We start from the raw sequence: 17,372 nt of genomic DNA on the forward strand, positions 1-17,372 counted from the left end.
CCTCTCGACACACTGGGTTGGATTTGGGTGAGCCATTGAAGCCCATCGCGGCTTGGATCCTCCTGTCTTATGGCACAGAAATCACCAAAGGAATCCAGCCCACGAATTGTATTAGCAAGAAGGGAATGCATTGCGGGGGAAACAAGTTGAGGGGACATACGGGACGAGTCAACCCTAACACTTGCCAACGACACCTAGCATTAAAAGATCTCCGTTGGCAAGTGAAAGGAGAACTCAGACAATCCTCCATTATCTAACGAGATGAATGAAAAGTGACCATACTGATTGCCTACTGTCGAGACGCCATTCGAGAAGTCACACTGCATTAAAGACATTACCTCAAACGCCACGCAACATTAAATGCCATGATTGGAGCAACTAAGGGCATGACGCAGATCCTTGATACAAGGTACATGATATCTCCCGAAAGTTCGTATAAAAGTCATGTTTCAGGTATGAAGAACGCTCTCTGAACTCTTTAATTCTACCATCATTCTCCAAGAAGAAGAAGTACTAACTTTGACATTGAAGGCTCCTCAGATACCCTTGAGCCTACCTTTGTCTCAGTGTTTGCAGGTAAAATCATTCCGACTCGGGTTACTAGAGCTAAGCCTAGATGTATGAAACACGACGTTAGGTATTTTGGACATATAATTTTAGAAGTGGAGAATTTCAAGATTTATTTCAATGCGATTAAAAGTATAATGAAATATTCATTTTGTTATGATACATCAAATATTTATGAGAAGTACTACAAACACGACATATTGATGTTTTTTATTAGGCATATCGATTATCCATTTTGTAAGAGACAACTTAAATAAATATTTGTAGCTTTTGGGCAAGGAGCCATAAACTCATAAAGTGTCCGAGAAAGCTGTTTTAAGTGGGTGAACAGACAGGAGAAGATTTTCTCACACGGCTTGACGAAAGTTGGATCCAACGGCGCAATCTTTGCTTGTATTTAGTCAACTCTCCCACGAGGATACGAGTAGAATCCGGTGGGATTTGTACGGCTTGCCGTTCAAGCCAAGTTTTCTTGCCAATCAAGCACACGGGAAGAGATACCTGAGATTTTAGCACTTTCTTTTCTCACTATCTTGGACGTAAAAGCCATTAAATTACTTACCTTCAATAATATCCATATATAGAGTATATGGATATCCACATCATTACATAATTAAGAGCAGATCCCTGCAATCTCTTGTCCGGATTGTGATGTAGTAGGAGAGGGAGATTGTGGGTCGGGTCTCACAACCCCAGATAGGTGAGCAACTGCCCTCATTTTATATACAGTTGTGGAGTGTAATTTAAAAATAACATACTAACAAAAAGAGGTGTGGCCGATCGCATTAAACGATGCAATTAGTGTTAATTGAATTGAAGTCCGAAGACGAGCATTTATATATTAATGCAGTATAATTTATTTGTTCGAGGAATCTCTTTTACAAGTTGTATGCAACCTTCAACTTGGAAAGGTTTAAAGAAAGATGCTTTGAGTCAAAGACAACAGGAGCCATTGGAAAACCAGGTGCACCTTCAAAAAAAAAAAAAAACTCATAATCCATTGTCGGTGTACAAAAACATTATACCATGAATACATATATAACATTATAAAAAGAAAAGAACAAAGAGAGGAGAAACCGAGAAAGTTCATCAAGTGGATAAGGAGATGATTTATTTTTTTTAAATTTATTTATTTTTAAATTAAAAGTTGGGAAGTAGGAAAAGCGGTTTCGTGAAAGGAACAATGAAACCACAGGAAGGTGTAGCGGTAATAATGGCTCTTTCACGGAAACAAAGGTCACCATTTCAAATCTAAGCAACTTGCTGGTTTACCATAATATTATAGATCGAGGAGATCAGCTCTCTCTCTCTCTCTCTCTCTCTCTCTGCTTTTTAGTATATAAAGGGTGTCTAGGCTTCCCATTTTCTTCATCCAAACCTCATCTGTTTCCTATCCTTCGTTGCTTGCCTGCGTTTATTACGTTCGTTCTGAACATCTGCGTTCATTTTCTTCCTTCATTTTTTTCCCTTCCCTTCAACTTCTTCCAAGGTAAATAGATCAGAATACCGCTGGCTGTTTCAAATCTCTGTTATTTTATGTTTGCTACGTAAAAGATCCCTAGAGAGAAAAAGGCTCTTAATCAGGATCGGAGCACATTGGCATCTTCTTCTTCTCTTCATCTTGTTTATTTTTCTGTTTGTTTATCAATGCTGAACAAAAAACTCGATAATTACTAAGCATATGTAGATCAGAATACTGCTAGCTAGCTGCTTAGGCACACATTGTATGTTGTCGTACGTACCGAGGGTCAGCTTTTTACATTCGCTAATGCAGAGATCCATACGCAAGACCAAAAAAGTCAAGCTTGTGATCATCGCCACCACCGCGGCCGGGTCCCCACCTTTTTCTTCGTTCTGCTCTGCAGCTTCTGGGTCCCTTCTTCCACCCACAGACAAATGACTTGTTTCCAACGTTCTGTCAAAATGTCAAATTTTTTGACCCTCTCTCACTTACCTTAATTCCTGCATTATCGAATGAATTTGGCATAATACTTTACCGTTTTGCCTTTAATCATATTTGAAAAATTTTGATATCTTTTTTTAAGCGCACAAATATTTTTCATTATTTTATAATAAATAATATTAAATATAATTATAAAATATGTAAATATCATGTAATCCCTTAATAAAAAGAGTGAAATTTATTATAAAAAAATTAATTTTATTTTTCTTATAAATATTATATTTATTTATTTATTTATTTTTAAAGTGATTATAAAAAATTACACATTTACGATTATAATTATTATTATTATTTTTAAAATATATTATTATTATTTATTATTTTATTATTTATTTATTATTAATTTTTTCTTTATACTATTTACATCATTCTTGAAAATACATCACTGTCTAAAATGAATCTGGGCCTTGCGTGAATATCTTGTACAGTGATTTTCCTGCCCTTGTCGTTTCTTCCATCTCTGTTTCGCGCTACTTCACTGCCTATAAAACCCCGTCCCCCATAGGCACTCCTCTCCTCTTCCCGTTCATTCTCTTTTGTTTCTCTATTTTGCGTCTTTCCCTAGGTACCGTTCTTGTTTTTCTTTTTTCTTTCTTTTCTCTCTGTGCCACTCATGTGATCATGCTGCTCTGGACTCTAGTTTCTATGCCTGCTTTCATCACTTTCAAAACCATTTCTTTCTCTGTTTTTTTTCTTCAACCGGGTTTTCTCACCTTCCTCGCTGGAGAAAATTTTGACCCTCAAAATGGTTTCTGTTTTCCTGAAAATCCTCCTTCAACGCGGGATTTTCTGGTTCTGTTACACCATTTCCAGAAGTTATTTCCTGCTTTAATCGGTGTTATTGTCCCCATAAAGCCGTCATTATAATTGATCTGTGATTTATTACCACTTAACAACTACAACTCATGGTTGAACGCTTTGTGATCTAAGGATGCATAAATAAATTATTTAATGGACTGGATATATAGGCTCCCTGAAACCACTAGATCAGACGTACAGTCATTCTCTGCACTAACTAAGACAGCAATTTTCGTTGACAATAAATCCCTGTTTAATATTTTTCTATGTGGTTGATGTGGTTGGTGGTAGGTTTAGAAATCCTGGCCTTTCTTCTAGAATGGCATTTCATGACCCATGTTTGGATCCTTTGACTTTCTTGTCTATTTTTCTGGATAATTAAGTTTGATCTGTTAGAAACTTAGAAACGACTGTTTCTTGTTTGTGCCAGTTGAAGGTTCTGTGAGAAGCTTGCAATGGCGGAAGGTGCTTTGACCCGCGTGCACAGCCTCCGTGAGCGTTTGGATGAAACTCTGGTTGCTAGCCGCAATGAAATTGTGGCACTCCTGTCCAGGTAATTAATTCAAGTATTTTGCATTTGATTTCTGTTTTCATTTTTAATAAAATCATGCTTCGATTTGTGGAGGGTGTGAGAGAGACTTTGTTCAAGTTTTGGTTATGATCACTTGTGGTATCTAAAAAAAAGTCCACAATTTTAGAGATCACACTAGGAGAATATTGATCATATTGTCAAGGAACGGGTGGGTTTTTATGCGGCTGTAAATGAGAATGAATTCCCTGCTTACATGTTGACTCACGAGGTGTGATGTTATTGTAGGATCGAAGCAGAGGGAAAAGGTATTCTGCAACACCATCAACTTGTTGCTCATGTTGAAGCAATTTCTGAGGCCAACAGACAAAAACTTCAGGACGGGGCCTTCGGTGAAGTTTTGAGATCCACTCAGGTCATAGATCGCTTTCTTTCTTTCTTGTGCTACATGCATAAGGTTTTATACTCATTTATTTTGGATTATTTTGTTTGTCAAATTGTCATTTTTGCTGATTTTTTGGGGGTAACATTATAGGAAGCCATTGTTCTACCTCCATGGGTTGCCCTGGCTGTTCGTCCAAGGCCTGGTGTTTGGGAATACATAAGAGTGAATGTCCATGCTCTTGTGGTTGAAGAGCTGCGTGTGGCTGAGTACTTGCACTTCAAAGAGGAACTTGTGGATGGAAGGTGATTTACTACTGCCTGGATTATAGTTTCTGTATTTTGTTTACATTCCTATGCTTACATACTTGAGATCTTAATGAGATTACTCATCCAAATGTAGTTCTAATGGGAACTTCGTGCTTGAGTTGGATTTTGAGCCATTTGCTGCATCGTTTCCCCGTCCCACTCTTTCAAAGTCAATTGGGAATGGTGTGGAGTTTCTGAACCGCCACCTTTCTGCAAAGCTTTTCCATGACAAGGAAAGCATGCACCCACTGCTTGAGTTTCTCAGAGTTCATTGCTACAAGGGAAAGGTCTGTCTGCGAATCTCTCTCTGTCTGCGAACATATTCTGTTTCTCTCTTTAGAAAGTGTCCCTCACCTGTTCTAGTTGGAATCTCTCTCTCTGTTCTTATGCTTCAGTACCTTACCATATGATTTGCCGTTTGTCTGCAGACTATGATGCTGAATGACAGAATTCAGAACGTTAACGCCCTCCAATATGTTCTTAGGAAGGCAGAGGAGTTTCTGTCTGCACTTGCCCCTGAAACACCCTATGCTAAGTTTGAGCACAAGTTCCAGGAGATTGGTTTGGAAAGAGGGTGGGGTGACACTGCTGAGCGTGTACTAGAGATGATTCAACTTCTTTTGGATCTTCTTGAGGCTCCTGACCCGTGCACCCTTGAGAAATTTCTTGGGAAAATCCCTATGGTATTTAACGTTGTAATTATGTCTCCCCATGGCTATTTTGCCCAGGATGATGTCTTGGGATATCCTGACACTGGTGGCCAGGTTAGTTATCAATCCTAATCCATTATGCTTTAGTAGATCTGTTGAAATTTCAATTTACCGACTCGGGTCACTTGATTTCTCATCCAGGTTGTTTATATCTTGGATCAAGTTCGAGCATTGGAGAGTGAGATGCTTAATCGCATCAAGCAACAAGGCTTGGATATCACTCCTCGTATCCTCATCGTAAGCTCTGTTTATGTTTTGGTGCTACTGTTTTAGGTCATACTCTTTTAAGTTATTTTTGTGACTTTTGTTCCTCAATTTGATGCTTAATTTTTGTCCATAAACAGGTCACTCGACTCCTCCCTGATGCAGTTGGAACCACATGTGGTCAGCGCCTCGAGAAGGTATACGGGACAGAGCATACCCATATTCTTCGAGTTCCCTTTAGAGACGAGAAGGGAATTGTCCGGAAATGGATCTCGAGATTTGAAGTTTGGCCCTATCTTGAGACTTACACTGAGGTAACCATATTATTGTTGCTTTTTAGCTCGTAAATCTGTTCTTTTGAGTTTTGTGGCATTTAAGGCTTTCTGGCCTTTGTTGTTGTATGTGACTCTGACATCAAACAATCTGCCTTTTATTAGGATGTTGCACATGAACTTACTAAAGAGTTACAAGGGAAGCCAGATCTGATCATTGGAAACTACAGTGATGGGAACATTGTTGCGTCATTGTTGTCACATAAATTTGGTGTTACAGAGGTTTTTCATAAGCTCTTCCTATCTAGTTTGATTATAGCTACATTTGGTCTGCACTTTTACAATCTAAAAAACTGAATGAATTCTCATATTTTCCTGCCCATTGCAGTGCACCATAGCCCATGCGCTTGAGAAGACTAAGTATCCTGAATCTGACATCTACTGGAAAAAATTCGAGGAGAAGTATCACTTCTCTTGCCAGTTCACTGCTGATCTTATAGCCATGAATCACACCGATTTCATTATTACATCTACTTTCCAAGAAATTGCTGGAAGGTGAAACTCTGCACTTGCCCTGTTTTATTCTTTCATATTGTACATTGCTTTCTCCAGAGTCGCTAACATTGATTACCTTCCATGTTTTCAGCAAAGATACCGTTGGTCAATACGAGAGTCACACTGCTTTCACCCTTCCAGGGCTCTATCGCGTTGTTCATGGGATTGATGTTTTTGATCCCAAGTTCAACATTGTGTCCCCTGGAGCAGATATGAGCATCTACTTCCCTTACTTTGAGAAGGAAAAGAGGTTGACATCCTTCCACCCTGAAATCGAAGAGCTCCTATACTCTGAAGTGGAGAATAAGGAACACTTGTGAGTCTCCATCTCTTTTCCCACACATTATATTTCCTTTTCCTGTGTCTATTTGAGCAAATTGATATTTATATGTTCCTCTCTGACAGGTGTGTATTGAAAGACCGAAACTCCTCTGTCTATTTGAGCAAATTGATATTTATATGTTCCTCTCTGACAGGTGTGTATTGAAAGACCGAAACAAGCCCATCATATTCACAATGGCGAGGTTGGATCGTGTGAAGAACATCACAGGTCTTGTGGAGTGGTATGGAAAGAACAAACGTCTTCGGGAGTTGGTCAACCTTGTTGTTGTTGCTGGAGATCGGAGAAAGGAGTCTAAGGACTTGGAGGAGCAAGCTGAGATGAAGAAAATGCATGGTCTCATTGAAACCTACAATTTGAATGGCCAGTTTAGATGGATTTCATCCCAGATGAACCGAGTCAGGAACGGAGAGCTCTATCGTTACATTGCAGATACAAAGGGAGCCTTTGTGCAGCCTGCTGTATATGAAGCTTTCGGCCTCACAGTTGTTGAGTCAATGACTTGTGGATTGCCAACATTTGCTACTTGTAATGGTGGTCCAGCTGAGATTATTGTGCATGGGAAATCTGGCTTCCACATTGATCCCTACCATGGTGAAAAAGCGGCCGAACTTCTTGTTGATTTCTTTGAGAAGTCCAAGGCAGACCCTTCTCACTGGGAGAAAATCTCCCAGGGAGGCTTGAAGCGGATCCTCGAGAAGTAAGTTAACTGCATTTTCTCCTTACACCAGGACTTATATATATCTTTGTTTGGTACTTGTTTATGTTCACTTTAATCTGATTTTCTTCTTCCTTCCATTCATAGGTATACATGGCAGATCTATTCTGAGAGGTTGTTGACCCTAACTGGGGTTTACGGGTTTTGGAAGCACGTTTCTAACCTTGATCACCGCGAGAGCCGCCGATACATTGAGATGTTCTACGCACTCAAGTACCGTAAGTTGGTAAGTTTCTTTCTGGATTTGGTGAAGGCTGGTTTCTTGGTTTGGTTCTTTCTGTGACATGCATGCTTAAGTTTGCATTTCTATATTTATAAAGCAAAGCAATTCAACTCACTCACCATTTTGTATTTTATCATTCCATTCACTCACAGCAGTTGATGTGTCACAGTTTGAGTAGTTTCACAGCTAAGGAAAGTTAATTAAAAACTGACATGTCAGCTGTTAAATACAAGAATACAAAGAACAACAACAGCACATCTCAAATTCATATGTACGACATTGGTTGTGGTGGTTATGATCTAATCTTTTTCTCGTGTAAAATTTCAGGCTGACTCTGTTCCACTCGCTGTCGATAACTGAGATTTGAAGAGTGAATAAGAAGAGGCGGAAGGAAAAGCAATTGTGGGGTGGCTGGCTGGCTGGCAAGCAACGAGTGCAGCTTTTTTTTCTGAGTTTGGAGGAATAATGGCCTTTGCTTTTGAGATTTGTGATTAGGACTTTAGACCAAAAGCTTCTTTCTTTCTTGTTTTTTTTTTTCTTTTTCTTTTTCTCCTTCGTGGTTGCTGGAAATGTTTGGAACTCGGGGTTTTAGCCCCATCCATTATCAATTCAATGTCGTGCCTTTGTTTTATATTTTGCCTCTCTTATTTCGGGGTTTTTATTTTAGCACATCATTTTCTGTCTCTACTATAATATGTACTATTTATTGTAGAGACGGAAAATAATTTTATATTTTAAAGTTACCCAATATTTCTTTGAAACTATTTATCCTATAATATTTACATATGATAAATTTTATTTACAGTCTTGAGCGGGGGACTGCGTGTACAGTCCTATTTAATAAATGACGGTAAAATGTGAAAAAATATTATTTTAAAAAAGATATTATTGTAATTTTAAAATTTTTTTAAATATAACTGTATGAACTTGTATGAGCAGTCTCTATTTAGAGACTCTTTCCATATATGACACCACGTGAGATATGGTAAGTACCATATAAGCATATATTTAATGTCTAGCATATTCATGATTATTGCAAGGCATGAATACCATATTTAATAATTAATACATATAATATTATATATATATATATATTTATTTATATATATAGTACATAAACTAAATATATAATAAAACATATATCACATGCACGCGCGTATAGTATATTATGACATATAACCAATTACAAAAATGTGGGATATAATTAAATGTATTTTATAACATTTATTGAATACACATTAATCAGTCATTCACTTGGGGGATACGGGAAAAATTTTTATTACTTTTATTTTGTTTTATTCTTTTATGATATGTTTATAATCTTATCATGAGTTGTCTGAACATCATGTATCTTCTATATGTATGTATAGCATGATATCTATACCTCTTGCTTTGTGTTTGGTGATTGAATTGAGCATTAAGAGTTTTCATTCATCGGGTGAGACCATCCACTTTCTTTTTCACGCACTTACGTAATCTCATATTCTTCTCAAACATCATTAAAATATAAATATCTTTTAATTTCAATTTCTCTCTTATTTTTCAAAACCCATTAGAACATCTTAATTCAAAATATTTTATTAATATTCACAGATTTCTTATTTCAACAAACTTTCTTTATCGGAAAATGATTTACCCAACATTTTTTACAACATTTTACACAACTATATTTTTAAATGAGGAGTATTTTTGTAAAATATCTTATAAAAGTAACATCATTTTATAAAAATTTCTTTATTTTATAATATTATTGTGTAATATATTGTATAATGTGTTGTGTGTATATCATTACTGTTCTTTATCTAGTGATTGCTTAAAGAAAATCTTTTTACCTTTTTCTTGGTAGTGCCTCATTGATTGGCTCAATATGTCACATTCTTTCTCCTCTGATCTTCAGCTCTCTTCAGAGAAAAAAATATTCTCAAGATCTTATATTCATTGCGTAACTCCTCCCTCATATTTTTTGCTCCTTTTAAGATATGTCGTGACTTCCTTTTTCCTCTATACATCACATCTTCATGCCTGATTCTCCCTCATGTCATCTAAGCTCCCACCCAAAAATGGATTCCCCCCGTTTGGCTAGGCAACTATAATCATTAATTTTCCCACCAATCTTCTCTACTCTCACCCAAAAAGGGTCATGAGTCATGACTACCATTTGACTCGAGTGCTACAGTCATTTCAATGTGTTGTGGGATGTGTGTTGCTATAATTCTTAGAACATTAACATTAGTCTAGTCAAAACTAAAGCTAAAATTTAGCTAAAACTCGATGTTTTGCCTAAAAACCAAAACCATTCAAGTATAACCCCACATTGGACTAGGTAACTATAAGCTAAAACAATAATATAATATTATTTTTTTAATAATAATATATATAATTTTTCATACTTTACAATTATTATTTTCCAACTAATTTGTTTTCAACACAGACATATTTACAATTCTTGTGAGGAATTTCTTTATCTTTGTCTCTGGCATACATTCCCTGAGTGCCACTTCCAATTGCACTGACCTTTTGTCACCAGCTACTCTCTGTTGCAAAGCTTCATCTAATTCAAGCTTCAGGGAAGCTACTTCTGCTTCTGCCTTCTTCCAGTCTTCAAAAAATCAGTCAACAAAGGGATTACTATGCTGTCAAATGAGGATATAATAGTTGAACTAGTAGATTGAACTAGTAGATTCAAAACCTGATTCCATCAAGACTAATGACTAAAAAAATTCACTTTGCTTGGTCCCTGCCTTGAAGCAATGCATAGCCAATTATTATCTATGTTAAATTCCATCCTTACATTTGCATACTTTTTTTTTAATTGTAATTCATAAAGTCAATCATCTAATAGTTGAAATTCACCTCTTAATAAAGTGAAAACTTCTTTAAGGAAACTGTCACTAAAGGTAGACGAGAAATGATTTTATATTCGAACTATAATAATATTTCATTCAAACGTAAGCCAGACGATGTCATTTTGGAATGATTACATTCGAACGTATAAAATGTTACGTTCGAACAGTTCATGTATGTTCGAACATTAAGCGCACTTACGTGTGAACGTGTAAGTTATTCGTTTAAACGTTCGAACGATAGTCATTAATGTTCGAACGTGAACTGTTTTAAAATTAAAAAAGATTGAGAATTCAAATACAAAAACACTAGATATATAAAATAATATTGTTCATTACATAAAGTATAGAAAAAGAAATATATTAAAATATAAATACAAAATATGATAAAAGTTCAAAACACTCAGAACGTACTGTTTACAAATGTATGAAACTCCTCAGTCAATGTGGTGAGATTGTCATTTAGGATATCTACTGATTGGTGCAAAACTGCAAGTGCACAGTATCGTAGTTTTATAGTAAAGTGATGAGAAGAGTATCGTCCTCAGGGATTGGTAACTTACTTTTGACAAATACCGAAATTATATTAGTCTCGATTTTATTTAGAAAAGTCACTAAGATTTTTGTAATTGAAAATTAAAATAAAATTAATTCAAAGAAAATACTCAAAGGAAAAGAAAGATATTGTTCAAAGATCAAATCAATGAGAAAGAAAACTTCTAAAAAATCGATTTCACCTAATTCTTCACTATGCTTTACTCATCTACCTAATTGAATTTAATTCTCTCTGTTTGTTAGTAAATCTCCACAAACATCCAAAAGCCTCTTTCGACAGTTAATTGAAAATTATTCTTGTTCATCATTTTACACAAGAGTATGCAAATTAATAAGGCAAGAAAGCAATAAGACCAATAATTTTAATACTACATAGGTTCATATAAGTCTTTCGATCTTTATATTTACCTAAGCCGAAATATCCAAGATCTATCCTATAATTTCCTCTTTCGACAGTAAATCACAAGATTAAAATCATCTAATTAATGGCCAGTTAATTAGAAACAATAAGCTCAGAATAAATCAGACAAATATAGAAGAGAATTACTTCAAATTAACATAGAAAAACAAGCATAGTTCGGAACTAGATTTTCATATAATAAAGAAAATTTAGTTCATACTAAAAATTAAATTCAACATAAACGAATTTACCATAATTTCTCTGAGAGAAGAATAGAAGAAAATGAACACTGAAAATGCTCCTCTCAGTCCGCAGTGTCGTCCTTCACAAGCCGCAATGTCTAAAACGAAAAACTCCAAAGAAATGCCCCTCTGAAAAAACTCTCAAATTTCGTGCTAATGATATGCTTAAATAGGGTAGGAAAGAAACCCTAACGTCTTCATATTCCCGCATACAAAATCGCCTAAATTTTAGGACTCAACTTAGCATCCAAGTATGCACTTCAAGAGTTCGAATTTGGAAAATCTTATTAGATATAATTTTGTAGTCCTTTAAGATAGCTTTCCATCGCATTAAGAATCACATCAATCCGACATTTGAGCGGAAAGTTATGATTAAAATACTAAAGTGTGTCTATGCTGTTTGCTGGTGCGTTTTGGACTCTAATCCGAATTACTCTCAAAACCCATCATTATCCTTATTTGAAAAATCCTACTCTAATTGAAAGTTCTTAGGTTGTTCCAATATCTTGCCCACTTGAAAATTTTTTGAATTCGAATGAGTTTGGACATGCTCTTTTATAAACTCTGAAATTAAACATAAAAATCTGCTCAGGAGTATCCCAAAGTAAATAGAAACTCAATTCAAGAATACACATTAATTCTAATGATTTCTATTAACATTTTAACATTTTAGTCTAATAATAGGATATTTAGACTAAAGTTTAAAGTTAAGAAGTGATAAAATATAATAAATTATGTAAGTCATCAAACACCCCCAAACTTACAACTTTGTTTGTCCTCAAACAAAAAGAAAATAAAATAAAAGACCACTATAGACTATAACTAGAACCCATAGGGAAGTTTCATCACTCACCAAGCCATGATCTGAATTTTGATTTCATCACTAGTATCTTACTCTTTTAACATCAAAGATAGAAAGAAAATCAATAAAAAATATAGTAATTTGTTAAGCAAGAGTTAAGCATTTACTTCCATCACTAAGACTTTGAGTGTGTGTGCGATATAATCAATTCAACTCCAAACCACCTGCAAACTCAGATAAAAGTAGAACAATTGAAACTAGAAGAATTCTCTCCAAACTTAACCCCATAAGTCCAATTTTTAGAAATCCTCTCCACTAATGTAGTCAAACCAAACTCAGAGATCAAAAGGTCTTTAATCAGGTTGTAATGACATGCCACATGGTAAGGGCTAAGAAAGAAATGGATATGAAAAATCAAAGCAAACTGGAAAAATACTTAGTGGAAAAAACAATAAAAGAGATATCCACATGATTCAAACCATAACTCTTCCTCGACTATATGCTCATACTTGTGATATTATTGTTGCTGTAATAAATGAAGTAGTACCAAGTACACATTCAACAAAATCTGAAGTGATTTGCACTCCACTTATTGAGTTTACTTTTTTTTTTCCTGCCATGATGGATAAATCACATTTGAATAAAAGACAAATCCAGCTAAAATATATATTTTTTCTTTTTTGGTCTCCCACCTTTTTCGTTCAGCCACCTCAATTCTTGAAGCCTTTTCAAATCTTCAACCACTTCAATTTTTTTTTTTACACACACTTGCATCAAATAGAGCATAATTTCCTTTGAACTAAATTTCTCTTTAAATGTCGATTTCTACCAAATATCTTCTCAAACTGTAAAAGGTAAATCATGGTTTTTCAGGCTTAGAACGGGTATGGTTTATGTAGTTAAAAAAATAAATAAAAGCTTATGTAAAATAAGGCTCAAGGAGGTTGACTATGGGAGTACTCCATGCAATGATGACATGATAATCAGGATGGCTGGGAAAGCTTTTTTTGGTTATGACAAAAAATATTGCCTAGATCATTTCTCTAATATTTGGTATCAACTAGGATTTCGCCTCAAGGATCCATTAACGGATTCTAGTGTAAAGCAAAATTGAACTTCCCTGACCCAGTTAATTTAACTATTTCCCTTCATAAGCAAAATGAAATAAAGAAAAAAAAAAATAACTTTGGGCTCAATTATGTTCAAGGTCAAAGATTTAAATCAAAGTACCCACAAAACTCAGCATGAAATAAAAGAAATTTTTAAAAAATTTTCTCAATCCTATCCTCAATCACAAATTTTAGAGTAATAGAGAATTCAATCATATTCAAATACGTGCTTGGTAAGAGAATCCAACAACTCAAGACTTATAAAATCATAAAAAAATAAATAGCAAACAAGAAGACCAAATGACTATAGGAGTTTACACTCCCAAACTTAAACTAAACAATGTCCTCATTGAAATGTAAAAGTGAGACAGATTGAAGAAATGAAAGGAACTTCCCTGGTTTCATGGTGAACCAGCCGTAGTTTGTAATTTTCATTTCTTTATTCATGCTAATTAAATCTGCATCAAAATCTAAATTATTCAAATAAATAAATAAATAAATAAATAAATAAATAAATAAATAAATAAATGAAAAAAATTTCTATGGGCTGCCTCCCATAAGCACTTGTTTTAAAATCTACAGCCAGACTTTTCAATCTTCATCAACCGAGATCTCCAAGAGGAATAAGTGCACAGTTCCTTTCCACTTCATTGCTAAGTGATGTATCCTGCTGCAAGGCTCGTTCTAAGTGATCAACTGGTGTATCTTCTTGAAAGGCTTCTTCTACACATTGCTTAATGACATCTACCCTAAAACAAGTGTTTGGCTCTTCTGGAATTCTCATGGCTTGGTAGATGTTGGACATAACCTCTTCCTTGTTTACTCTCAATGTTAACTCACCATTTTTAACATCAATTAAAGCCCTTCCCGTAGCCAAGAATGGTCGGCCAAGAATTAGTGGGACTTCTTGGTCTTCCTCCATATCTAACACCACAAAATCAGCAGGAAAAATAAATTTATCCACCTTTACCAATACGTCTTCTATAATTCCATGTGGATACTTGATGGATCGATCTGCTAGTTGCAAAGAAATGGTTGTTTGTCTCATCTCTCCAAGTCCTAATTTCCTGCAAACAGAAAGTGGCATAATATTAATGCTAGCACCAAGATCACATAAAACTTTATCAAAAAATGAATTTCCAATAGTGCAAGGCAAAGTGAAACTCCCTGGATCTTTTAATTTTTGAGGTAATTTCTTTTGAAGAATAGCACTACATTCTTCAGAAAGTTTCACTATTACGAACTCCTCTAACCTTCTTTTCTTAGAAATGATGTCCTTCAGGAATTTGACATAATTTGACATTTGTTCCAAAGCATCTGCAAAATGAATATTTATGTGAATTTTCTTAAAAATATCCAAAAACTTAGAAAACTGCTTATCTAATTTTTATTTTTGAAAACGTTGAGAATAAGGAAGTAGAGTAGAGAGAATAGGAGGATTGTCAGGAAATGAAATTGCTGGAGGCATGTCAGTCTCTTTTAGTGTATCATGCTCTTCTTCTAGTTTATTCTTGCTTTGGCCATTGTTTGCAGCTGTAGGGGTGGACTTGGTTTCTTTTGATGGTGACCTCTCAATTTCTCTTCTACTCCTAAGTATGATGGCCTTGTATTGTTCCCTCGGATTCACTTCTGTGTTGCTAGGGAAAGTTCCTCTTTGTTGGGCATTGATAGTTGTGGCTAATTACCCAATTTGCACTTCAATATTCTTTATAGCAGCTTCGTTGTTACAATGAGTCTCAATGTTGTCCAACCTTAAATCAGTCTTTTTAAACCTTGCATTTGTCTCCTCAACAAAGGAAATCATGGCATCCTCAAGTGACATTTTCTTCTCTTTTGGTTGACTATCAAATCCTGGAGGAGGTTGAGGTTTTAACACATTCTTTGTATATCTATAAGACAAATTCTCATGATTTCGAAGCCCTGGATGGTAGTAATTTGGCATAGGATTACCACGATAATTGTAGTTCCGATTGTTGATGTATTGAACTTGTTATTGACTCGATTCATTGCTTGGAACTGTCATACTTGTAGCTGCAACATATTCTGCACTTTGTGTAGGGGTGTAAATTCAAACCGGAAAACCAGACCGGTCCGGACCGGTTTTGAACCGGTCTGGTCCGGAACTGGTTTTTAAAACGTAAAAACCGGCCGGTTCCGGTTCCAGGATTTTTTGGACCGGACCGAACCGAACCGGACCCGTTGATTAAAAAAAATAAAAAATAATATTTTTTTATATAAGTTTTATACAAAATATTTTATATATATTAAATATTAATATATATAAGTTTTATATATAATGTATAATTATAAATTTTTATGTGAAATTTTATATATAACATATATATTCATATATGAAATAATTTCTTAGTATAATTTATAAATTATTACATAAAATGTTAATACTAAATCACTAAAAGTTTATAACTAATACTAATATATAACTTATAACTATACTAATAATCTAATATTAATACTATTATATAGTCTAATATATTAATAAAAGTATAAAACAGTTTTTTTTAAATCAATTTTTTTTTTTTTATAAACAAATTTTTAATGACAAATTGTGAAATTTACATTTTAAAAAACCGAAAAACCGGACCGGAAAACCGTAAAAGGAAGTACCGGTTTAGGAGGGTAACCGGTGCGTAATCGGTTTTGAAAAATACAAAACCGGTACATACCGGTTCGATCCTAAATTTTATCCAAAACCGGACCGGATCGGACCGGTTACACCCCTAACTTTGTTGTATTCTTTGGGTTGTCAAAGCTGAAATCTAATGGGATAGAATAGCAACTTGAGCTGAAAGGGCTGCTAATGGCTCCGATTCATGAATCCCAACAACTTTCTTAGTCATAGTTTTTTCAGTTGGCCATTGATAGATGTTTGAGGCCATCTCTTCCAAAAGATATGTAGTACCCTCAACTGTCTTTGACATCAAAGTTTCAATAGAAGCGGCATCAACTATGGTCTAAGTTTGCCCATTTAACCCATTATAGAACATCTGAACCTGCAACCAATTCGGCAATCCATGTTGAGGACAACGTCGAATCAAATCTGTATACATTTCCCATGCTTCATAGAGTGACTCAAAATCATTTTGCTTGAATTGACCAATCTCACTCCTGAGTTGGGCTGTTTTTGCAGGTGGAAAGAATTTAGCAAGATACTTTTTAGCCATTTCCTGCCAACTAGTGATGCTTCCTGGTTGTAGAGATTGTAACCAACCTTTTGCCTTGTCCCTCAAAGAGAAATGAAATAATCTCAGTCTAATGGTGTTTTCAGATTGATCTTTACAGTGTTACAAATCTCCAAGAACATCATCAAATGAATATTGAGATTATCAAGTGGCGATCCGCTAAATTGGGCTTGTTGCACCATCCTGATCAAGGCTGGTTTGAGCTCAAAGTTGTTGGCATTAATGGTCCGGCGTCTTATGCCCGAGTAGTTGTCATTCACAATTGGCTGTACACAATCCTTCAAGGTGTGTGGTTGTGCATCATATTGTCCGTCAGCCATGGCTAGTACTTTCTTCTTTCTTTGTGATCTAAGAGTTCTTTCAATCTCTGGATCAAAATGAGTAATGTCACGAGTTCTAGCACAGTGCATCCAACGTCAAAAACACAACCAACGATAAATAAAATAAAATAAAATTCTAAATTTAAACTAATATTACTTTGTATAAATATTTGCAAAAATAAGAAGAAATCAATCACCGACAATGGCGCCAAAAACTTGATTGGTGCAAAACTGTAAGTGTACAGTATCTTAGTTTTATAGTAAAGTGATGAGAAGAGTATCGTCCTTAGGGATTGGTAACTTACTTTTGACAAATACCGAAATTATATTAA

At 35.1% G+C, this 17,372-nt stretch overlaps 1 protein-coding gene and 1 non-coding gene across 3 annotated transcripts; both read left to right on the top strand.

Moving 5' to 3' along the window:
• The first annotated feature begins 1,928 nt into the window (after positions 1–1,928).
• LOC108990945 (sucrose synthase-like) lies at positions 1,929–8,202 on the top strand. 2 transcript variants are annotated; one of them, XM_035695655.1, is made up of 14 exons: positions 1,929–2,056; positions 3,759–3,881; positions 4,146–4,272; positions 4,393–4,544; positions 4,642–4,834; positions 4,976–5,311; positions 5,399–5,494; positions 5,602–5,775; positions 5,899–6,015; positions 6,122–6,288; positions 6,380–6,604; positions 6,765–7,328; positions 7,434–7,572; positions 7,897–8,202. In XM_035695655.1, exons 2-14 carry the CDS (start codon positions 3,784–3,786, stop codon positions 7,927–7,929), a joined length of 2,421 nt encoding a protein of 806 aa, XP_035551548.1. In that variant the 5' UTR covers positions 1,929–2,056; positions 3,759–3,783; the 3' UTR covers positions 7,930–8,202. The 2 variants fall into 2 exon arrangements, with proteins under 2 accessions (XP_035551548.1, XP_035551546.1); XM_035695653.1 differs by lacking the exon at positions 1,929–2,056 and adding an exon at positions 2,995–3,095.
• Positions 8,203–16,547: 8,345 nt separating this feature from the next.
• Positions 16,548–16,654, top strand: LOC118344445. The gene has a single exon (XR_004798231.1). It is a non-coding gene; the product is annotated as a small nucleolar RNA R71 (small nucleolar RNA).
• The last annotated feature ends 718 nt before the right edge of the window (positions 16,655–17,372 follow it).

Source organism: Juglans regia, chromosome 1 (assembly GCF_001411555.2).
Source record: "Juglans regia cultivar Chandler chromosome 1, Walnut 2.0, whole genome shotgun sequence".
NCBI classification, from domain to species: Eukaryota; Viridiplantae; Streptophyta; class Magnoliopsida; order Fagales; family Juglandaceae; genus Juglans; species Juglans regia.